The 24,034-nt window shown below is 46.0% G+C and overlaps 2 protein-coding genes across 7 annotated transcripts in view; one reads left to right on the top strand and one right to left on the bottom strand.

Annotated features, from left to right (window-relative positions):
• The window catches only part of WNK1 (WNK lysine deficient protein kinase 1), a 97,307-nt gene extending 90,857 nt beyond the window's left edge, over nt 1–6,450 (top strand). For all 6 annotated transcript variants that reach the window (XM_059845696.1, XM_059845695.1, XM_059845697.1 and 3 more), the window contains 2 exons: nt 4,822–5,009; nt 5,303–6,450. In XM_059845696.1, coding sequence (XP_059701679.1) covers nt 4,822–5,009; nt 5,303–5,617 — 503 coding nt within the window. In that variant the 3' untranslated portion in view covers nt 5,618–6,450. The remainder of the gene's footprint in view (nt 1–4,821; nt 5,010–5,302) is intronic.
• Nucleotides 6,451–10,240: 3,790 nt separating this feature from the next.
• On the bottom strand, nt 10,241–23,971 carry RAD52 (RAD52 homolog, DNA repair protein). The gene is made up of 13 exons (XM_059845704.1): nt 23,718–23,971; nt 21,421–21,540; nt 17,617–17,702; nt 16,736–16,837; nt 16,061–16,154; nt 14,679–14,746; nt 14,323–14,441; nt 14,162–14,237; nt 13,093–13,289; nt 12,749–12,885; nt 11,999–12,079; nt 11,240–11,482; nt 10,241–11,001 (listed from the first exon to the last, which is right to left on the bottom strand). Exons 3-13 carry the CDS (start codon nt 17,698–17,700, stop codon nt 10,943–10,945), a joined length of 1,260 nt encoding a protein of 419 aa, XP_059701687.1. The 5' UTR covers nt 17,701–17,702; nt 21,421–21,540; nt 23,718–23,971; the 3' UTR covers nt 10,241–10,942.
• Nucleotides 23,972–24,034: the final 63 nt, after the last annotated feature.

Below are 24,034 nucleotides of genomic sequence, written 5' to 3'. Positions count from 1 at the left end.
GTAGTGACGACTTGTGTTCATTGACAGATGGCTAGCTAAAGATCCAAGTGTTAAAGTGGTTTTAAAATAATTAGAGAATAATTCCAGGCAAACTCAAAAGAACCTTACCTACTAATGGGCTCAGGTTTAGAAGTTTTTCCTTTTAGTTGGAAATATATTAAATGTAAAACAAGTAGCAGTAAAGGTGGGTAAATAGACATTTTCAGACATCCTGTCAGCCCTCACAAGCTAGCTTACAGCTCTTTTCAGAATCCTTTCATTTGTACTTACATTAGGCCAGACTTACAAGAGAGCCTCAAACTTCTGATGTGGCTGAAATAACAATATGCTTGAGCCAAGGCTGCTGGTATGATGCTTTTTATTGGGAGTGCTGCAATATCTCCTATGCTGCTTCTGCAGGCTGGACCCTTTAAATGTCTGACATTTGTTTCCCACCCTCTGGAATGACTTGGTGTGAGGAAGTTTGGAGTGCTGTCAGGAGCCCTCTGGCTGCTGCACTGCATGGCAGTACCACACATCTGCATCATCTGTCTTGCTGTGCTTGGCAGGGCTCAGCTGAGCCAGAGCTCTGTGTGGGAGCTGGGCCTGGCCTTCTGCAGAGACAGCTGCAATGCAACCAGCCCCATCCTCTGAGAAAGGAAGGGAAACATCTTCCTGGCTGTTCAGTTTTGCACTAACTCTAACCCACTTCACTGGATTTGGGATCTAAGCACTAAAATGATTTAATTTTTCAAATTTAGCAGCTTTAAATGTTTTTGCTCTGTGTATTAATGTGCAGATGTGCCCTGACATCTGCACGATCCAGATTTAATGTTCCTTTCTTGGAAGAAGCAAAATTCTTATCAAAGCTAACTTAAAATTGTTAGTCTGGCCTGTCCTTTTTTGGGGGAAGGGAATATGAAGAACAGCCAGTCTGTTTCTAGAACTGACATTGAACTGAATAAATGAGAGTACAATTTACTTCCAAGGCCTAGGCTTGCTGTGAATTGCTATCATCTGGCTATAAGAGTCCTTTGGCATGTGTATCTCTTGCTTCTGGGACTGATGCTAAGGGAAACAGATTCCTTTTGGAAAGAGTGTTGTAGCTGTCCTGTAAAAGCAGGTAGTACCTGGCATGGCTCAGCTTGGCCTGGCACCTGGCTTGCTGCAGGCTGCTTGCTTCCTGGAGCCCTGTCCTTGAAGTGCTGTTGCTGCTGTGGAGAGTGACAGCTGGAGAAGATACTGGGTTGGAATCAGTGGTGTTGAGGAAACAGTGCAGTGATTGATGCTTTTAACTGTGCAGCTGGAGAAACAGAGTGGTACAGCTTGGCAGGGAATGTCTGAACTGTTTTCACACATTGAGAAAAGAGGGTGACAAACTAAAAGCCCTTGACCTATCAAATAAATCTGTTGCTAGTTGAAATTTGATAGTTGTAAAATGCTTCCTACGTCCTGGCAAAAATGGAAGATGTACTTGCTTTTCCTTCTGTGATAACAGCCACAGTTGTGACTGTTTGGTAACAGTTGTGACCTCAGTGTGTCCTGACATTCTTCACAATGGTTTGGGAATTATGAAGAATAAATGTAGGAGGCTGGGCCTCTTATCTTTGTGATTAAACCGTCAGACGAGTCTTTGAGTTTGTCTGGAGTGTCCCAGTAGTGACTGTAAAGCCCTGCTGTGCTGTGTCCTCTGTTTCTCACCAAGCTTTTTGTAATGTTTCCTGATACTAAACATTTCTCACTGTTTCTCTTTATCTTTAACAAATTACTCTCTCTTTGTGCTTCAGGGAAGATGGTGAAAAAAGTCTGTCCTTGCAACCAGCTCTGTAGTAATTATCTTATTTCTGTTATCTCCAATTTCTGATTGTAAATCTATTCATCAGCTTTTCCTGGTCACTGAAGCCTTATGTCCCTGACTCTGTCTCCAGCACAGCATCTGTCTGTCTGTGTTATGCCCTCTAATGTGTGCTCTGTCCTTAGAATACTGGCTAGTCTGGTGCTGCTCTTGCAGCCAGGTGGAGGCAGGCAGAGCCTTCCCTTCCCTGTGGAGCTCTGCTCTCCCTAAGGAGAGCGACATCAGGGTCAGTTGCTCATTGTAACGTGCTGGAGTTGTACTCAGAGCAGCTGCTTGGTTTGGGATTTGATGGGGCTTATCACCTCAGTGATGGATCCAATTGCAGACACTCCAACATTTTAAAAGCCTCAGAGAAAGCCATCAGAGATCTCCAGTGTGTCTCCCAAAGCAAGAGATGCTCAGAAAAGCCTGTGTGTGCACATGTCATTTAAGACCGTTTTAAAGGTGTCATTTGACTGTGGTTTATGGGGGAAAAAAATCCAAGAGCAGAATTAAGGCATTATAGGTAGTGGGCTGGAGAGAGAGAGCCTGTTTCATTTGAGATCCCTCATGTCAGAGCAGAACTGGGGATGGCTGCTGTGACCAAGCAGGAATGTGGGGGTTGTTTCCATGAATGCCACAAGTTGAAGCACTTGCTTTTCAGCCTCTTCTGGATGGCAGTTTCTGCAGGCAGTGAGTGTGTCAGAGCTCAAATGTGAAATACCTGACAAGTCAGTTTTAAATGGACCTTAGGTGAGAGCTCAGCTCTGATGCTGTAGGCTGGTATGTCTTTGACCTGAGATGGGAGCTCTCTGACAAAGCCACTTGGGGAGACAAAGCTCTGGCAGCCTTTGTCACCTTGAACCACTCTAGTTCTTTGGAAAACTCTTAAACTTCCCTAAGGGATCTTCTATCTCTTCAGCTGAATGTGCTGTAGTATGTGCCTTTATTGACTCTCCCCCTTCTGTAACCTGAGGAGGTTCTCTGGTGTAGGTCCAGGATCCAGAGTGCTTAGTGATTAAAGTGGAAATGTGAAATAGCACAAGTGGATGCTGGCCATCCTGAAGAGGATGAGAGCAAGTGTCTCAATTCCTGCATGAACCTCATGGTGGAATGTGATTATTACTGGTTTTGGCAGTGTTCCCCCTCCCCCAAGTACCTCTTCCTTGCTTTTGCCTCATTTGTATTTAACTTTACCTTTCACATCATTGCTCTCATTAAGTGATTGTATCCAGAGCCCTTCCCACCTGATGCATGCCTGAGGTTCTTGTTATTTCACAGCAAACTTTCCTTGCACCACCCAGTGTGTCCCTGCTCCTCTCCATCAGTGCTGCAACCTCACTCCCTGCTCAGGGAGCCTTTCTCTTCCCCTGCCCTGTGTTCTGCATGTCTGCCCCCACTAACAACTCCTGTGGGCACCCAGCCCAGGAGCCACTTCCATGCTTGAGCTGGAACTGGTGGGATGAATCTGTGTCCTTCCCTCCTCAGCACTACTAGAGGCAGTAACACTTAATTTGTCCTGCATAGTAAGTATGTCACCTTCCTAATCCACTCCTCAGTACGAAACATTCCTGCAGGGCTTTGGAACCAGTTCTTTCTTTGATACAGTGGTGGCAAGGAATGTGGCTGATGGCCAGGGAAAGTGGGACAGATGAAGGAACTGCCAGGCAAGAGACAGTGATCTGTCATTGGGCCTTTGCAATAGAGATGTGATGTTCATTACTGGCATTTCTTGATCCACCTCTAAATGGCTTCCTTTCAGAAATGCCTGTCATAAACTCAGGTTTTCATGGATTTCCCAGGTGCAGTCTCCTGAGGGAGCAAGTAGAAATATTTGAGGAACTTTAGGAATAGGTGAAGGATGAGTGTTTGCAAGCAGTGCTGTCTTTAGCCCTGCTGATGCTGATTTTGTTGTTGGGTCTGCTCTGGTGATTAACTGGCACTTCCACAGCTGTAAATGAGGATACTTTGCAGTACTGCTGGGAATTTAGGATCCTAGGTAATACACGACTTCTTTGCTTCGTGTTATGAGATCTGCCTTTTAAAAACCTAGATTGGAGTGAAGTTGCTTGTTTATAAATATGAGTGGCAGAGGAAGGCTATCCAAAACAAAGCTCTAGGTTGGTTCCCCACTCCCCACAGGGTAATGTTCAGCAAGCTTTCTAGCAGAGCTGAAACCTGGCATTTACATGAAGGGGTTTTGTGTTCTTGCAGTGAAAAGAGAAACCTGTCAGCTTGTCTGAGGAATACCCTCACTTCTGCCTTCTTTAAGCTGTATTAGTTGTTTGGATCTCAAATACTTATTCTTCTGACTTAGGAAATCTGAACATAATGGCAAAAAATGCTCTTAGAGGCAAAAAGCAAAATTTAATGCAGTGCAGACCTTCCCTGCAGATCCTGGCCATTTCGTGGATGAAGACAGTCCCATTTGGTTATCCTCAAGAACATAAGTATGGCAGCTGTGGGAAACAACAGTTGCTGTTTCTGGCTGGGGCTTTTTATTTTTTATTTTTTGTAAACTGGGTGAATTTTTCTCTTCATTTCACAAAGTGGAGATAATTTGCTACAGAGCAGCTGGCGATGCTGATTTTACTGCTCCTTATTCAGCATCCAGCACTGTCCTCCAAGATGGAATTGACCTGTACCAGTAGTGGTTGCTGCTGTTTCAGAGGTGTAGGATAAAAGAGCGACGTGCCTGTACTATCACTCAGTGCTGAAATCTAATGTCCTTTTTCTTCTACAAAGACCTGTAGGCTGCTACCAGTCCCCTCTTAGGATGACCACTTGCAGCACTTCCTGCAAAGTAAACCCATCTGTGAAACACTGTGAATCTGAGAAAATGCCTGTAGGAGTCCTTGCAGTTCCCACTTCAGTGTGTCCTGGAATTGAAACTCAGAATTAATTTGCATGGCATTTTAACTCCTGGTGTGCCATTACCACAGTTACTGAATGCACTAGAGGCAGGCCAGTGCTGAGCCAAGTTGTGATGGCTGTGTTTGTGTTTGTAGGGACCAGCAGCACCAACACAGTGGGGGCTGCAGTGAACAGCCAGGCTCCCCCGAGCCAGCCCACGGCCATCGCCTCCAGCCGCAAGGGCACCTTCACCGATGACCTGCACAAGCTGGTGGATAACTGGGCTCGGGACGCCATGAACCTGTCTGGCAAGAAAGTTGGCAAAGGGCACAGCAACTACGAGGTGAGGTGGGACCTGTGAGGGGTGTGGTGAGAAGCTGTGAGTGTCCTCCTGTCTCCCTGGGATTTCAAATGTAGCCAGAGCACAGCTGGGACAGCAGCTCTAGAGCACTGCTGGCTGGCTCTTCACGTGGAGGATGTACTGCTTGCTCTGGAAGGGAAGGGGAAATCTAAAGGGGAGGGCCATGGCCTGGCCCTGTAAATACCCACTGGGAGCAGATTGTAGACCAAGGGGTGGACTGGTGGTTTTTAAAGTTACACAGTTAAAGTTCTCTTGGTTGTTGGATTACCTTTCAGGGCCCTGGAATGGCAAGAAAATTTTCGGCACCAGGTCAGCTCTGTATCTCTATGACATCTTCCCTGGGTGCTACACCCATCCCTGCAGCATCAGCTACCTCTTTAGGTCCCTTCAGCAAGGCCATGTGCCCCCCGCAGCAGTTCGGTTACCCAGCAGCGTCCTTCCCCCCGCCCTGGAGCGGGCCAGGGGCGCCAGCACCGCCACAGCTCGGCCAGTTCCAGCCCGTGGGTGCCACGTCTTTGCAAAGCTTCAACATCAGCAATTTGCAAAAGTCTGTCAGCAACCCTCCAGGCTCCAACCTGCGGACCACTTAGCCGTGCCCAGAGACCCTGCTGGCTACACCTCGGGACAGGACATGGGGAGGGAGATGGGGCCCTGTATCACTACTAGTGCTGCAATGAACTGGTAGCTCGCCAGACTGGGAATGAATTTCTCTTTTCCAACCATTGCTGTCGACTCTCTGTAGCGGGAGTTTCCCCACACGCTTGGAAGGGGGAGGAGGATGATCAGCATCCTTGTGATGGGACAGTGCTTTTCACCGAGGGGGGCTGCTCTTGTGTGCCACGAGAGCCGTGAGCAGAAGCCAGGGGGTCAGTTCATACAGTCTTGCTGTTAAATATTTCTGGTTGGAGGCTGAATCCACACGTGTGGAGGTGGGAGAGCTGAACCCTAGCATGAGGCTTTAGCATGCTTCTCGCCTCTTCCTGAAGAACCAAGATCCAGAAAAAGCTGTCCAAATTCCCCTCCTCTCCCTCTCCCCAGTCAATAGTATCTGGCTCTGAAATGATGGGGCACACGAAGGGACTTGTGGTGCAGCCCGTGCTTGATAGGTCATTACTGCTTTAAGTAAGATATTAACAGCTTTGACTGCAGCATTAGAGCAATTTAAATTGTTAAAAAAAATTTTAAAAGTTCCCTGCGGACATGTACTTACCATCAGTTTTGATGTGGAAACACTGTGATTATATAAATGTTGTTGGACAACAGTAGTTTAAAAATGAGTGGAATATAGAGGGTTAAAAAAGTTAAAAAGAAAAAATGGGAAAAAAAGCTAGCTATATCCTTATACTTATTGGAGACACTTTAACTTTTTCCTTTGTATTTTCATTGTATTAGATAAATAAATGTGAATGTAAAATTGTATAAATTAATGTACTTGAATACTTGTCTGTTCTCCCAGTATGCTTGCTGGATATTTTAGTGCCTTGGACTTCTCTTGCTTCTGCAGTTTAGCGTCGTCTTCCCAGCAGAGCCCAGGTGGGCAGAGGGCAAGGTGAGGGCAGGATGTTTGTGCCCAGCGCCCGGGACGTTGGAGCAGGAGCGTGGAAGGGAGGTCACCGAGGCTGCGGGACCGAGCAGTTCTGTGTGGGGGAAAACTTATCCAGGTGGGCAGAGCTGAAGGTGTGGGGTGACAGGGGCCAGGTGGGCTGGGACGGAGGGATGCAGGTGAAGCTACAACGAGACTTAACCAGTATTGGCTCTGGAGGCAGGAGGGCTGGGTCAGAAACGGAGAGAGGATAGAGGGGAGAACGTGTATCTTTGGGAAAGGCCCAATTTAAGATGCAGTTTGACTCCAGCTGTGAAGTGGTAAAGATGTTTGGTCAGGATGTGACTTGAGGGAGAGGTGCCATTGCTCGTTGGCTTGGGCTTGTCTGCTGGGATTGCTTTTCTTACTTTTTTTTTTTTTTTTTTGGTAAAATTCATTTAAGCCAGGAACAGACTGTCCTGGTGCAACGTCCATTGCCGGCAATGGATGTACTTGAAGCAGCCGGCATCAAGCAGTTTCCTCTGTCTTACTTGGAGGATTTACAATTTTGTTCACTCTTAACAAATTTCAAGCTGGTACCAGGACTGTCACTGTCTGTCACTTGTCACCTCTTAGTACCTGTACTGTATCTTCTGCTTTGGTCATTCTCCCTTTTTGTGTTTAAGAAATACTGGTTTCCTCTTCAAAGTCAAAATAATACCAGCCAGTATTTATGTAGTGCTGCAAGAAGCTGTAATGGATGAGGGTGTGGTTTCCTGCCATCTGGGAGCAGGTCCTCGGTGTCCTGGAGACTGGTGCATCACAGGGCTGTTACTTGCCCACGTTTGCTTTAATCTTGGAGCGCTGTTCCCTGCTGGGGCCTTAGTAGGGAGATTTTGTGTCTGCAGCTGTTCTCACGCTTTCATTTTCACAACGAAACATGGGAGATGCTTTCCGTCCCTGTCCCTTGTTCAGCAGCAGTTGTGGCAGCCGGGCGGGCGCAGGCTGGAGAGGGGCGGTGCCGTGCGACAGGCGCGGGCTGAGCTCCGGGGGACAGGGCAGGCTCCGGGGGCAGCGGGAGAGCAGCGGGCCCGAGGCTGAGGCCAGGTGGGAACCTCGGAAAGGAAGGATGCAGGGGGGGCAGGCTCTTGAGCACACCCAGGGAAACAGGACCGGGACAGAGCCGAGGCAGTAATGAGCAAGGGCAATATTCGTGGCAGAGGAACTGGTCAGCTGGATGCAGCACATGGTTACTTAAATTTGATCTAATAAGTTTGAGGTCGTTTTTTCACTTAATGTTATGCAAGAACTGGTTTTATTTACCATTGATTTTTTTTTTTTCTCCCTCCCTCTCCTCCTGTGGATGAATAACTGAAGTCTAGAGGAATAAACTAATGCTACTGAACTGTTAAATTATTTTGTTTAATATTACACTTTGAGTATCTTTTTCCACATAAAATCTGTTTCTGAATTACAAGCGTTTTCTTTACATTATTTAACAATGTACACTGTAAAAAAAATAAAAATAAAAAAAATAAAATTAATTGAAACTCTGGGCTTCCCTGGCCGTAGTTAGTTGTGTTTTGCACTGAACCCTCCTCGTATGACTGTGCCCTGTGCTGCAGTTTGTTACCTTTGTAGAATATTGAATGAAGCCATTCAAATAAACCAAACCTGCTTTGGTTGAGCTGTGGCTTTCCTTGTGGAGCATCAGTTCCAGCCCCTCTGTCCTGGTCCTGCAGTGATGTAACTGTAGCCCAGTTTACCAGTTTGTCACAGGGAATACAAGAAACCCAATTTAATGAGAACTTCAGCTGCTCAAAAGCAGTGACAAGTCTTTGACCAGCCTTTGGCCTTTAACAGGATACTCCGAAACAAGGTACTGCAAAGAGTAATTCCTGAAGGGATCTTGAGAAGGGGAGTGGCCTGAGGGAGGAGAACGGATCAGCTGTCCCTGCTTTCATGGCTGAGACTGTCACCAAGTTGCCAAATGCGCACAGCTGTGGCGGACACGACTTGGTGGCTGTCCCCGTGGAAGCAGAGGTGGAGGGAGGGCGTGCCAGGGGCGGGTCCTGTGCTTCCTTCTGGCACTGAGGGATGAGCCGGGTGTCCTAAGGGCCCTTCCCGGCTCTTCTGTGCTGTTCCCCGGGCAGCTCCTCGGGGCTGGATGCGAGCAGGGATGTGCTCCCATCCTGTAGGGCTGGGAGAAGGAACCTTAATAAAAGGACCTCACAGCTCCTCCTCAGAGAAGGAGCTGACTGACAAAACTCTGGGCGGGCCTCAGGGTATAAAAGGCAGAGCAGCCGTTTTGCAGAAGAGCACGTGGCTGCTGGTCACAGAGACTCCCAGCGCTGTAATTTTTCCTTTTTCAGTCCTTTGTTGTATTTTTGTTAGGGTTTAATAAACCTCTGAAATTTCAAGTGAGCGTCATTTCTCACAAGGAGGAATTTGGTATTTCTAAACACTAATTGCTGCTGCATTTCTTTCCATTTTAAGAAGAGCTTCTGTTATGAGTCATGCTGCGCAAGGCTCGAGGGGCAAAAAAAGCTCCCAGTATAAGTTTTCCTGCCCTTTTCAAAGGGACCAATCCTGAGAGACTCGTTACAGTGACTTTGTTAGAGGAGGCACAGCTATCTTTGCACTGTTTCCAGAGCCAAGGAAGCCGAGGCCGTTACATTTTTGTTACAGACTTTTGAATTTTTTTCATTGTAAAAGTTTGGAACAGGTTTGAATTCGGTAATTTGGAAGGTCTGTGTGCTCCCTTCCCAGCAGGTATATGGTTTCGACAGCGAGGGCATGACTCAAGCATGTGGAATGTGCTTTTTCCCTGAGCTGTTCTGAAGGCAGCACATTTGAACTGGCCAGAAACAAGGAGGGTGAAATGTGGAACTGTTTTCTAGATGTAATCTATAACCGTTAATTAAAGCTTGTCCTCTCTTTCCACACTGAAGTCAATTCCTGTCCTTTGTCCTGTTCAGGAGGCAAGAGGATAGTAAAGGATCTTTTAAGGGAAAAAGACTGATTAAGTGATGAAGGCAGAGTAGGAGGAAGAGGAATAAATGCTGACTATTCCAAATGTCATTACAGTTAAAGGCAAACCATAGGAGTAAGGTCCTGTTTGAAGCCTGGAATTGATAGCAGGGTTGGACTAATCCCAGAGTTTGTACATTTTCCTGGTTCAGCTCTAACTTCCAGTCACGTGGCATCATCATTCTCCTTGCCTCCACCACTGCAGTACCAGGCTGCCCCCACAGACCCCTGGGGACGGTGACACCACTCCTGCCACGGGCCTGAGCCCTGCTGCGGCTGTGCCTGGAACTGCAGCTGCACGCACGGGAGCAGAACCGGCCAGCCCAGCAGAACTCCTCCCTTTCCTGCACGGAGCTGCTCGAAATGGGTAAGGGAGCGTTCTTCCAATACCGCTTACGAATCCTTCCTTTAGCCTGCTGAGAGTGTTCTTCCAATACTGCTTACAAATCCTTCCTTTAGCCTGCTGATTGGACGGCCCAAGCAGCCAGAGGTCACAGCAAAGCAGTTTGGCTTGGCTGTGACCTCGGAACCCCTGTGAGGTTTCTGTTTGCCCATCCTAAAGCAAAGGAGGCTGTGCAGGTGCAGCGCTGCTCTTTAGCACACGGCGCCTCCTGTCACACCGTTCAGCAGGGCACAGAGGCACCAACAGCTCCCAGCGGGGTTTGTTTTTTAAATTAATGTTTATTTCTGTATTGAAAGGGGTTGAAAGCCTATTTAAAAACAGCAGTTCAGCTCCCATTCACGTTCCAAAGGATGGGAGCAGGCCCGGGGCTGCCCCGTGCAGGCTGGCGGCGCTCCCAGCGCTCCTGCCCTGAGGCACAGGCACAGCCAGAGGTGCTGCCGCTGCACGGACCGCAGGGAAGGGCTCGGGAACACCGGGAACAGGAGCGAGGGGCTCTGCCCCGGCCGTGCAGCCGCGGGGAAAAGGGCGGGGCTGCACCTCAGACTCTGCCAGTGTCACCCCGGCCTGGCCGGGTGTGCAGCCACAGCTTGTACCTTCTGTCCCCTGGCCACAACCCCCTGCTCCTCCTTGTACTGAAAAATCTCTGTGCTGGAATGCAGCACTGAGGGAGAGACAAGCTGTGAACTGCATCTCATTTTTAACAATCCATTCTGTTATTGCTAAAGGCAATTTACAGGTAAAATCCACTTGTAATATGGCCACAAGTCTCGTGCTGCAGAAGCACAAATAATGGTATGGTTATAGAAAAAGGCATCTGCAATACATAATAACCTAAGAGTACATGAAGTTCCTCTCTGTTGCTTCACTGTAATGTACAGCAGAGTCCATGTGACACACTTTGGAGAGCCAGCTGCAGCCGTGGGATGTAATCCATGACAGAGGCACAGATCCTCCGGGGCCTCACGTAGGTTCCAGTCTCCTTTTCTTCAAGCTCTGACTTCTCCTGAGGGGGCTGCATCCTGCCACACAGGGAGAAAGTGAGAAATAGACATTTTTTCTTCCTCTAAGTATGTTCCTCAGGATTTTTTCTAACTCTTCCTCAATAGGACAGTAGGATGGAAAAAAGCAGTTTTCCAAGAGCACTGTCCCAGCTTCTGCAGCCAGGTCCAAAAGAAAGGAATGTTTCTCTACTGGATTTTCCCAGTCTCCCAAGAGCCCCTGTGAAGCCAGAGCTCAGTCCCTTGTGGCAGCACGTACCTGGGGTGTGCTGGTGGGCACAGCTGGTGCTGGGGGCTGCAGCAGGGGGCTGCAGCTGTGCCAGCCTGGCAGCAGCTCTGTGCTGGTTCCCCCTGTGGGGCGTCCTGCAGCGAGTGCTCATCTGCTGATGGCCACGGGGTGTCTCAGGTGCCTGCTGGGCAGCTGCTGAGGGCTCTGACATTTTGGCACCCGTTACCTTCAGGTCAGTGCTCTCCAAGGAAATGTCCCAAAGTTCAGGATCATCTGGAAGGAATGAGAAGGGGATCCATGACACAGTGCTGTACTACAGGAATGGCAGTAGCTCCAAGACCAGGACATTCTTGTCCTACAAGCACTGACCACTATAAAATTTAAACTCTAAAGCATCTCTTATGGGATGACTGTGCAGTAGGGTCCTGCCCCTTGTGCCCTTAAGCAAAGTGCAGGCACCACAACATGTACCAAAATATCCATGGTTATATTGAGAAAAGACAGCCCAAATCCCCCCACCCCCAGGTTCTGTATTGTGCAGTATCACCTCAGGAAAAGGATTTATCAAACAGGTGTACAACTCTATTGAAGAGCCTAAGTGAAACCCCCAGAGAGATGGACATCATCTCCCTGCCACTCAGGCAAAGTTTGTATTGTTAAGGTCAGAATCACATTCACACTTCTGTTATTCCAATTCTTCAGAGCTTTTACCCTTACACTGTATTCTGAATTAACCTGCTTTTAATGCCAATGATTTAACACTTTATTACTCATCACTCTTTGGCTGACCTGCAAAGAACTCCTCTTCTATGGCCAGCTCCTGCTGCACTTCTGCTGGAGTGCTGTTCTTCACAGGAGCATCAGATTTTGCTGCAAGGAGGCAACACAGGAAGAGATTAATACCAGAAATACAGACTCACCCTTTGACTCCTTCTAAGCAGAGCATGAGTCTGAAATGACAGCCAGCATTACCACCAGGTACCCTCTTTTGTCCTAGAGCTGGCTAAGGCTTGGAAGCAGAATGTGGGAAGTAACATTCTGTACCTGATGACATCTGATGAGCAACTGTGCTACTTCAACGTGGTTCTTAGCCTGTCCATTGCCATCTTCCTGCTACTTTACCATGGTTCTTAGCCTGTCCATTGTCACGTTCTTGCTGCCACATGGCCCCAGACTTCCCCATGAGCCAAGGGCAGTGTAGCAGTAGCTCAGGCAATATCTGTTTGCTTGCAGCTACCACAGCCAAGTGCTGCAGCCTCAGCTTGGATGCAGCAGGTTAATGGTGCTGGCAACAGCTGCTTTAGGGTGGCTGGGAAGTTGCAGATTTAATGATGTAGCTTTAGAACTGATATTCCTGACACTTTTGGAACACAGAGGGGGAATATGTGATAATGCTCCTGCCTTTGGCCTCAAAGGTGTGTTGATGGCACAGCACAACAGCACATGAAGCTGGCCAGGCTCCTGTACTGTGGGTAACCTGTGCTGCTCTCTCTCTAGCAGCTCTGATGGGAAGTGCCAGGTTTGAATGCTACTGCTCACCCTGTTTGCTGCTGGGAGTAACTCCTGGGACCTGCTGCTTTTTCTCCATCTGCTCTCGGAACTGCTGCTGCAGCCGCTTCTGGCGCAGTTTCCTCTGGTAAGTGGCATCACACTCCATGGCCAAGGAGTCTGTGCTTCTGTTCTCCCACCCACAAACACAAAGTTAACCAGGACCTCAGCAATTTCATTTGTGAAGAAAAAATTCATTAAGGAACAACAGTAAAGAAAATCCACTGAACTAGTGTTTTATGGCATCATTGGAATTGAGCTGTCTTTACATGTTTTAAAAGGCCCAGTAATTTCTAATACAGCTTAAAAAAATACATTTATAACAGCAGTCTCACCTGGGAGCATTGGGCTGCTTCTGATCTGCTGTCACAACAGCAGCCTCTGTCTGGCCAGGCTTACAGCCAGGTGTCACCTCACAGTGCTGTCTCCCTGCTGCATTCTGCCTTTCCACATAGCTGCTGTATCTTGCTTGCTCTATTTCAGGCTCATAGTCCTGCATTTTAGCTTTGACCAAGTCTAACTCAGGGGGTACCTGGTCAAGGAGAAAGAAGAAAAGGTTCAGAAATTTCTATCATCAACTTAATGAAATAAGCACTGGTTAAAAATCTATTTTGTTTGCTCTGGGCTGAACAGTAAGTCAGAAACCTGAAATGCTCTTTTCAGTACCCAGTAATTCAGTCAGTTAATCACTGAATTCCTGTGACTTTGTGTTGGTTTAATTGTTCAGTGCTGCAGGGCAGATGGTGAAGTCTCACCACGCTGCTCTGCAAACGAGAACAGGATTTTACAGCTTCCCATAACCCCACAAGGCTGTTGCTGAGTGAGTTTGTTTTACCAGTCCATTTTCCAGCTTGTGCTAAAGGGCAAGGCCAACCTTTACTGAGTTCTGAGGAAGGCAGACCATTCCTGTGTATTAAAGATGGGATGTTTTGGCTCTGTCACCTTACAAGTTTGTGGCAGTGCCTCTAATAGATGATGTCCCTGGCAAACCAGAGACCTGGGTCATCTTTGCCTTGTGAGGTGTCACTTTGGATCTGCTCCTACAGTGTTTGACAGGACTGCCTTGCAGCTCTAGGCCTCCAGCAGAGTTTGGCAAGTCCTACTGTGATTGAAGGCAGCTTTGCTATGAAAGTCCATGGATCAGCAGTTGCAGAAGGCTTCCTTTTCCCCCCTTCCATAAAGCAGGTCACTGCCTAAAGCCTCCCGCCCCCGGCTGGTGCACAGCAGGAGCAGGCAGGATTCATGGTGGCTCCTGAGGTGCCACTTCAGGAACAGCCTGCTTTGTGTGTGTGAGCTGTTTGCTAGGAAGGCTGTTGGGCTCAGAACCCTCAGGAATGAGAGGCACTGATAGCAGCACTGCTAAGCTCTGTGGCTGCAGGAGCAGGGGCAGCCCCTGTACTGCACCTGCCGGGGAAGCTTGTTCACGGCTCGCAGGTAGTCCTTGTCCAGGATGCAGTTCCCAAGAGCATTGCCAAAGCACCTGAGAAACAAGAGGGCTCACTGAGACTGAAAACCCTTCATCCCACAGAACTTCTGAAAATGTGCAACTGCTGATCTTCACTTACTTGAGGGCTCTCTTCAGTCCATCTGTTACTGCCTCCTTTCTTGCCTTTTCTAAGGATAAGGCTTTAGACTTCAGGCCTTCACTGACTCCATATCCCACATCTTCGTGGTATGATCCATCCTGCAGTACAATTTCAGATTTAAGAGGATTTTATACATGCAGGTGCTGTGCTCTCCCAAGCCTGGGTACTTGCTCTTGGCTGTTTGTTCCACAGCAAGGTCAATGTTTAGGACACCAGCAGGTTCCCTAATGCAGGGCAGTACCCGGGGACTGTGCTCTGACCCATGCAAGGACTTTCATTCACAGCTTCAGGCAATTGCTCAGCTACAGTCAGAGCCAACAAAAAAACCCATTTACCTTAAGCTGAACTTTCACAAAAGCACAGACACCCACGTAGAACCTGCCATTGTTGAGGTCGACAAAGTCTGCAAGGAGACATTTGAAGTGTTAATGTATAAAATCAATAGTGGAAAAGCAACTGTTGTCTATGAAAGTAACTTCTTTCTTATGATCTAGTAGAAGTCTGCAGTTTGCAAATAATCTGCACAAGGTTTTATCATGGACAGAAAGCCTGAATTTTTAAGGAATGACTAGTTATGGCATTATCTGAGAAAGGTAGGAAGGTTTGAAGGATGTCAGTCCTTTCTTCACTGAAAAAGGGGAAAGAAAACCATGGTGCAGAATAGATGGAAAGTGATGAAGTAAGTTGTTCTATTTCTAGAATCTACCAGCCTGATTTAAGAAAAGATTTCTGAAGGTGGGGGAGAAGGAAGAAGGTAATTTAAGCTGCTGCTTTGACCTACTTCAACAACCAGTTTTCAGCATAAGCACAGCAGATCTGCAAACAAGGACAACACTCCTCTGGCAGGTACTATTCAGCCATCAGCATGGAAGAGGCTGAAGCTTTAGGATCACCTGAACATGATATAGTTGAAAAAACTTCCCAAAGTTTTCTGTTGTAAAAACCCCAGTTCTGGGTACTAGCTAGAAGAGAAATCTGCAGAAAAAGATGGGTCCCTAAAGATTAGGGGACTATTAACTGAGAGTCTAAAAATTACAGGTGAGTATGAAAGTTGGCTTAGGACTGCTGAGTGTTAAATAGTTTAATTGTAATTACTCTTGACTGAGTGTACCCACAGAGATCAGAGACTTGATTAGAATAGCTCAAGAATAATCATAAACACACTCAGAATAATGACTATGACAGATCTAAAATGAAAACAGAAGCTCCATTATTATTCAATTTCTCTCATTTTTACTAACTGTTAAGACACTTGGAAGTTGCTCATGCCTGTCTGTACCCAGGTGTTTGGAAGAGATGAAGTTGTAGCAGCTGAGGGCACTTGGTCTGTTCGGCCTGGAGGGGACTGAGGGGAGACCTCAGTGCAGTTACAGCTTCTCTGTGAGGGGAAGAGGAGAAGCAGGCACTGATCTCTCCTCTGGGGTGACAGTGACAGAACCCAAGGGAATGGTCTGAAGCTGTGCCAGGGCAGGTTTAGGTTGGGTATCAGGAAAAGGTTTTTCCCCCAGAGGGTGGTTGGGCACTGGAACAGGGCAGTGGGCACAGCACAGCCTGCAGAGCTCAAGGATCATTTGGACAATATGGTGTGACTCCTGGTGTGTCGTGTGCAGGGCCAGGAGCTGGAGTCGGTGATCCCTGTGGGTCCCTGTCCCTTCCAGTCATGTTCTATGATGGAAACTATGAAGCAAAGACTTCTTCACCCCCAAGAAACCCTTACCAACATTCTGCTGAGTGACTGAGTGAGCCCAGCCATTGAAGCCAAACATTTCATTGGCCAGACTGATGACCTTGTGACCCTCAATGTAACAGACCTGAAAAGAAGAGCACATACACACACACACATATATAAATACATAGTCTTGTGCACACATCTCTGCACACTTTATTTTTAACAGAGATTTAACACATACCATCTTACACTGAGGAAACCCAGCTAAATTCAAGGTTCAGATAATGTGAATAAAAGGCTGATGGTGCAGCCACAGGTGCACTCTCTTCCAGCAAATGTGGTGGGGATTAATATAACAACAAATATGACTTAATCAACAGAAGGCAGAGTGGGCACTAAAGATGGTAAATGCAGCCACTGTGATATAATGCTTCATGCAGTCCAATTCTGGGAAAAATTAGGGAAAACATCTCAGTGTTGCACAAGCAGATAAATATTCCTTTATAAAGGATGAAGCACTGAAAAATTAAGTCTCTTTTTAAGTGTAAAAGGAAAATCCATGACTCAATAAAAGCTAGAACTTGTGCCCTGCTCACTTTGCATTCATATCTGCATGTTAGACTGCTAGAGGGAAATTCATTCAAAAAAATACTGAATATTGTAACAACTTAAACCCCAGTTTTCCTGGGAGAAATGGAGTTGAAGGATCATGTGTGTTCCTACCTTTTGCCCTCCTCCTGCCTGCCGGCTGCTGATGTAGTCGGGGCCCAGCCTCTGCCGCAGCGCGTGCTGAATGGTTCGGTACTCGCTGGCCGTGTACTGATACTGGCAAAAACAAGACAACACACATCTCACCTCCCTGATTCAGCTCCCCTTCTCTCCTAACAGCACTGCTTTATCCCACTCCTTCCCACACGTGCATGAGCCAGTTTTTGAATTGGGTGTAACAGGCAAGGAAACGCCTCAGGGTAGGTACGTGCATCAGGCTGTTCTTTTTTCAACTTACTCTTGATAGATACAGGCATTAATTACTGAGCTGCAGCAATTATTTTTCATTTATAATCCTAACCACAAACACACATATAAATTTCTATAGTACTGCTCAAAACCAAAACACAGTATCTCTGTGGCCAACAAGAAACTTGTATTTAAAGATTCCAACAAAACTGAAGATGAACCATACTCCACTGCCACGTGACACCAGGGCAGGGACGACAGCAGCTCAGGAAAGCTGAGCTAAATATAGTTTAAATAGGAATTTCTTGTGTTATCCAATTTCTTTGGATAACTCCAACATCACTGGTATCATTGGAGAACACCAGAATCACAGGAAGCCTAAAGTGTTGTAAGTTTAGGTTTGTCTTAGAAATCCAATTCACAAAATGTAGCAAAGCCTAAATGTAGGTTTAAGGATTTGAGAACTAAAAAGCTTGTGTTGTTATGGCCTGAAGTGGGACAGAACAGAGGTTTCACCACTTAAATCATAAAAATTGTGTATGCATGTATGGGCTGCCCTAACAATTCAGCAGAACACAGAATTTTACAGTGTGTGTGTGTGCCATATAAATTCCAGCTCCTGCCAAACTGCTCCAAAAGGAACTGACCTGTCCAAAGGAAGCCACCGAGTCCCCAGTGTTGGAGCTGCTGCTGCTGCAGCTCTCACTGTCCTTCCCCTGGCTCTCAGGCATCCCTGGAGATGAGAGAAAATACAATGACTGAAGAGGACAGAACTGACAGTCCATATGAAGACATGGCAAAAAGCTTATTCTAAATATCACACTGGTAAAAAATTATAAATGTGGGTTTTTTCCTTTTAGGTAAATGGGAAGGCATTGTACCATGTCAGGGAAAGAAAAAGAATTCCCTCTTTCAGATTCTTCAGCACTGTCTTCCTGGACCACTTTCAATATTCATTAATACTTTGATAAAAAGTAGGGACAACTTTCTAAAACTTTACTCTGCTATACCCTGACTTGTCAGTTTTATTTTAGATGGCTGTTTTGACTGTAATCACTCTGCCTGGTGCTACGTGGTGCCACATAAACCAGCCATGCAGAGCTGAGAACCACAGAACCTGTCAGAACTGTTAAGAAGTGGTACCAAGAATTCAGTAGATGGCACCCTTTTCTAAGCCAGTATCCAACACTTCCCAGCACTGCATGGCCACTCCCCCTGCTCTGGAGCCGTGGGCCTGGGGAGATTGTGGATCCAGCTGTGCCAGGGGCTGGAGCAGCACTCCTCAATAACCCACAGAGATAATCTTTTATTGTGGATGCACTAATTCTGAGCACAACTGATAGCCCAGCACTCAGACTTCTGTAGGCAATACAAATACAAGACAAAATCAGACATACAAGAGAGCTGGAGATGTCAAAAGAGTTTGAGAAAGTCTAAAATCCTCAGCAGATAGCATGATTTGCCAGTCAGTCAGCACCTGGCTAGTACTCTGCTTTGTTAATGCATTCCAGGTGTGGCAATTTTTAAAATAAGTTGTTTTTCCAGTCTCTAAACAAGAAATCCAAAGTTCATTGAGGACTTGGCAAACGATTTTCAGAAAAAGGATACTGGTTGTTTCCTTGGCAAATGTGAGCACTGGCAATTATGCCAACTGTAGCTAAAATTCTCCTTAATTTTGGTTGGCTAGAATTATTCCTCTCTGGTCCCAAACTTGTATAATTGTACAGTGTTCATACACCTGAATGAATTTCCACCAGAAGTTAGCAGCAATTTGTAAATACATTTGGCTTTGGAAAGAGCAAATAGAAAGCAACATTACCAGGAGACACACTTGTGATTTAAGCAGCCTATTTCCTCTGCTCAGCAAAGAGTTCACTGCATGGGGAGGGAGACAATTAGAGAGACATAAATAGTGTGTGTGGCCAAGGGAACTGAAATTTGAACAATACTGTTGCCTCCACTCACACCCCCAAGCTGCCTCAATGAGCTCTTAGTCACTCTGAGCCCTTGGGAAGAAACAATGACCAAAATGTCACTTGCCTACAGACACTATGACCAATTTATGCAAAGTAGGTGGGTGGCATTTTGATGCAAAATTGCTTAATATCAGGTTTAGTTGAAGTCCTTCAAGCTTTTACATGGTGTCTACCATTATCAGTCTAAATTCAGTTGTCAGTGGTTTGTGTTCAAATTATGTGTGGATCCAGTCTGAGTGAAGGAGACACAAGTTTAGTTTAGTTTAGTTTCAGGCTTTACCTGCAGGAGCAGCTTCAGCTGTGAGCCTTGTTTAAACCAACCCCTCCATCAGAGCAATGTGGGGGGTTTTGCAGTTGGGGAAGTGCAGCAAAGCCAAGCCCTGTGTCTCAAAGCAATTGTCTGAGCATTTTAGAGTGACAGAACTTCGATATAATGTGGAGGGACAGAATGTAAGAGAAGAGAGATGGTGCAGAAGGCAATCTCACCCCTGAGGAGTTGCAGCTGTAGCAGTTACCAAGTGTTAGGAACAGGCCTGCCCTTAACAGGCCACAGCTGTGTCCAATAAGGATGAGTGCTATAAAAGAGTGGGTCAGCTGCTCAGAGAAGAGCTGGAGTTTGTTGGCTGGGTGGTGAGAAGGAGGATGGAGTCAGTGCTGTGAGGAGTTGCCTATGAGACATCACTGAGAAGGTATGGAAGTTTTGCAATAAGATAACAACAATATAAAATATTATTAGAGTAGAAGCTGAGAAGAGAGAGAAGTTAATTCTGCACATGGAGCTATAAATCTATCTTGGTGCCAGAGCCAGGGAAGGCAAGGTGCTTCCATTCTTCATTGGGGTATTGTTTCCTCACTGCCCTGCCCTCTCCCCACAACATTTTAACTCACATGAAACATTAATGCTGAAGTAGATAATAAACTATTCACTGGAGCACCCAAGAGCCTTGGGCACGCTCTGAGGCCAGGGCTGTGGTAGGAGGCTGCCTGACTCATTAATCAGTGTTAAAATATGTGCTATTTTTAAACTAGAAAGACTAAAAATTGAAGTTTGAATATGCAGGATGATACAAGCAGTTTATCAGTTTAAAGGTGCTCAAGAATCATAATTTACTATCTCTGTAGCAATGGAACAATTGTTTATTATTTACAGGGAATTCTTTTGAGTTTAGCTGGTAATGTTGTCAGGAAATTTTCTTGTCACTGAGAAGGAGTGCACATAAGATTAGAGGTGCTGCACTGTGCTCCAAAATGCCTTGACACACTAGAACAGATAAAGAAGCTTAACAGATTTTGCTACTACCTATTTTCATCTTGGCTTTCAAAATCTGAACATGTTAGGTACATAATCAGAAAAAAAACAATCTCTGTTTTGGGAAATTGGCAATGAAATACTCATTTTCAACAGCACTCTACAAGTAGGTGTATTTGCATGGTGGTCAAATTGAGCACTGCTGAGAAAAGTGTGTGTACACAAATTCCTCTGCAGGAAATAAACCAGTCTTCCAGAACTGATAATCCTGAAGTTAATCTGTTCAAGTGTATCTACCACTGTGGAGCAACACCTTCACCTGCCATGATTGTGTGGACATAACTTCTAATTTTCTAACATCCTCACACACCTTTCTATCCCACTGTCCATTACCCCCCACAAATTTGTTTATTAAATCATGCATTTTCCTCTCAGTTCCACTCTGCCTTGACAAACTAGGTTTTTGAACCATGCTCTGTGCTCTTACCCTGTGGTAGAAGTGCCAGTTCCCTTCACCTGTGAGGTGGCAGCAGGAGTTTTGCATCACTTCAGAATAGTTTGCATACCATGCATTGTGCAAGCACCACAGCTTGGGCAGTGCTCAGCTAGAACATGGATGTTCCAAGGAATTAATCCCAGCATCCCACAAGCAGGATTCAGCACAGACTGTGAACATCCAGAGGGCTTCATTCATTCTTGCCCTCTTTATCTGGTAAGCTTCCTTCACAGAGAGGCTGAATGAAAATCTTGAACATTCTTTCAATCAATGCAATTCCACTGAGCCCAGCAAGAGTAAACAGTTACACAGGCAGCAGGTGGGATTTAGCAAGCACTAAAGATAATGCTGCATACTTAACCTAAGGTATTACTCTAAGAAAACATCCAAAAAAACTCTACAGGTTTTATATTTCTGTGGAGTTTTCTTTCCTCTGAGAGCCCCAAACTATTTTCTAAGCTGATTTACCTGTTATGCAAAGGCTGCTTTAACACAGAGCTGAGGTATCTCTTTCAAGTGTGATGGGGCAGGTGGTCCTAATCAAAACAGGCCTGTGCTACTCCACAGTTTAAAAGGAGTGGAAAAGAGATGATGCAATTGCTTGTGGAAAAGCTGCACACAATAGAGCTCCCCAGTTTTCATTTCTGATATCTCTAGGTAAACAACCTTGATGACTTGAGAAAAGTGAAGTAATGTTCTGTTAACTTCAACAGGAGGAAAAGATACTCACTGAGAGGTTAAACATGGAAATGTTTAACTCAGCTCAGGAGACAGTGTCTGCTGCACACCACAGCTGGCCTCAGGTGCTGACAGTGCCTTTTTCATGCCCTTCCCTCATTCAGGCCACATTCTGTAACAAGAGAAAAAAAGGGATAAAAGCACATTTGAGCTCCCTGCAGTAGTTTAACTATATTTGCTTTCAAGGCCTACAAGCACCACTGAGACAATTCCTGCTCAGTTCCAGCACAGGTGGACACCTCCATGCAGTCCCACTTATTCCACTGGAATCTGTGTGGTTCCAAAAGCACAACTGCACTCTTCATTTGTCAAGCACTGCTAGGTTTGCTCTTGGCATGTCTAGGATCATGAACCTCCCTGCACTCAACAGAAAACACTATTTCTGGTTCCATTTTTTTAACATTTTAGTGAACACAGGGAGGGAAATATTCCTTTTATAGAATTTTGGAAGAGTACCAGTGCATTTGTGGGGGTGTGTTTCTATTTAAGAATTTTTGGATACACCTAACATCTGAAACAAAGCTTACCTGGTCAATTCCTGCATTTTTGGAACACAGGATGAGAAGCTCACCTCCTTACTCACTGTGCTGTTTCCTGCCATGGCAGCCTTGACACAGCTGCCACAAACTCACTGAACATCAGTGTAACTGCTGGAAGCTGTTTAGGGGCCTGCTTTCCCAATAATTTCAAATCCAACCCACACTGCTTGGTTTAGCAGTGTTTGCTGTGTTTTAGCCTGCATCTTTTTCAAATTTTGCTGGTCATGCCTCCAAACATTTTCTTTAATAGCACTGGTGTGTGTCAGTTACCTCTTTGCTGTTTCACTGCCTGTTGCAATTTTTGCCTTACAAAGGGTCCAAAAAAGTTTCATTAGTTAAGAATCCACCAGCAGCATCCTAGGAGACAGGTCATTCCAAACAATTCTAAACTTGAAATACATTTGCTTTCCAAGAATATAAATCCTGTTTAATTTCTCACATTACTTAATTCCTTTGCTTTTACACACTACCTGTATAAAAAGTATTTCATTAAAGGGATTGCCTGGTACTCCTGCACAAATAATCTTTTTGATATCATAAAAAAATAATTATATCAATAAATGCTGACTTAAGGGGTAGAACTGAAAAAAAAGAGAAACAACTCTGTCATTCTAGTTTTTTTCCAGGTATGAAACAGTAACACCTCACAGTCACAAAACCAAAAGTGAACCATCTGCTCTTCAAGGAGTTTCACATCCATGCAGGCAGAGTAAAAGATCTTGGTCTGGAGACCAGACCAGGCAGGAATATTACTCAAATATCATCAATTATTTACATGGGTACTTCTTTCTAAAAGCCTTGAGATTGATTTATCACCACATCATTTATGTACAAGTCACTGCAGTGCTTGCAAGGCAAAGGCAGCAGGGTTTTTAACCCAAGAGTGATGGTTTGGGACTTGCAAGGAAAAGCAGCCTGTCCAGTTGTGAGCAGAAAGCCTGCAGATCTCCCAGATGCAATTAGCAGGCAAGAAATTAATCCAGCCTGGAAATGAAACCAGCTGAACTCTGGGAGCTCTGTCAGACTGCAGTGCAAACCCACGGTGATCACAGGCACAGATGACACTTCTGGCAGCCACACCCTATTAACATGACACACTAATTAAGCTGGGATGAAAAACGTACAGCTCTTAGGCTTTGTTTTATTCCAGGTTGACACTTAGTTATTGTTAAATGGAAAATCATTTACACTTGAAGTTGGCAGGAAAACTGAGGCGTGGGCAAGCCTGTATCTGTTTCCATCCTTCTTAGACAGCAAGATAAGTATAAATTATCTCTTTTTTGGGAGATACCTTAGGCTTGACAGAAGGTCTTAGATACTGTAGCATGCACTTACATGTACTATATGAATCTACAGAAATTAATTTAAAATGGACTCTGCTTCTACAGCAGGGAGATAAGTTCAGGTTATTGAGACCTCAGTGGATATCAGCCTGCCAGAGGTCTAAATTATAATACAAATGGTAATTAAATATATATATAACATGTAGAAAATATAATACTTAAAATATAGGTGGTATATAATATGATGAAATAATAGAAGATAATTACGAGATAAGCTGTATTCATTGCAAGAAGACACTAATTTAAACAGTAATAGTTTACATGTCAATAAATATCATTCCTCGTGTAGTCTGACAGACCAAGCCCATTTGCCGTAATCTCCCAATTTAGTGTCCCCTGGAAGTAAGGGCTAAGGAGGTCAGTGCTGCTGTTGGCTCCTCACGCCCTGAAATCACAACAAACCCAACCTGGGAGGATTCCGGTTGGGGTCACTTGCTGTCAGCCCAAGGCTCCCTCAGCAAACACCGGCCTCGCTCAGGCTCCTGGCGCGCCGGGTGAGGACCCTCAGCAGCCGCGCGTAGGGGGGTGCCGGTTCGGTGCTCGTTTCGGTGTCTGGTTCGCAGCCCCCGGCGGACCCTTCCCGCCGTACCTGGGCCGTGCCCGCCGTACCTGGGCCGTGCCGCGGCCTGTTCGCACTTCCCGCCCCGAGCGGCCGCTACGGTGCCGGAGAGCGGTCAAACTTCCCTGGGGACGCGCGCGGGCGGTGACGCAGGCCGGGGGCGGG

The sequence above is a fragment of the Haemorhous mexicanus genome, chromosome 5 (genome assembly GCF_027477595.1).
Source record: "Haemorhous mexicanus isolate bHaeMex1 chromosome 5, bHaeMex1.pri, whole genome shotgun sequence".
Taxonomy (NCBI): domain Eukaryota; kingdom Metazoa; phylum Chordata; class Aves; order Passeriformes; family Fringillidae; genus Haemorhous; species Haemorhous mexicanus.
Note: the sequence above shows the minus strand (reverse complement) of the source record. Positions and strands in the feature narration are given on the sequence as shown.

What these genes read in the sequence shown, in the direction of transcription:
- RAD52 (XM_059845704.1), bottom strand. Translation starts at nt 17,700, where the DNA reads ATGCCTGAGAGCCAGGGGAAGGACAGTGAGAGCTGCAGCAGCAGCAGC. An exon ending in AGGCAGGAGGAGGGCAAAAG is followed by an intron (nt 16,155 to 16,735) that starts GTAGGAACACAC and finishes TCTTCTTTTCAG; the next exon opens with GTCTGTTACATTGAGGGTCA. An exon ending in TGCCCACCAGCACACCCCAG is followed by an intron (nt 11,002 to 11,239) that starts GTACGTGCTGCC and finishes CCTGTGTGGCAG; the next exon opens with GATGCAGCCCCCTCAGGAGA.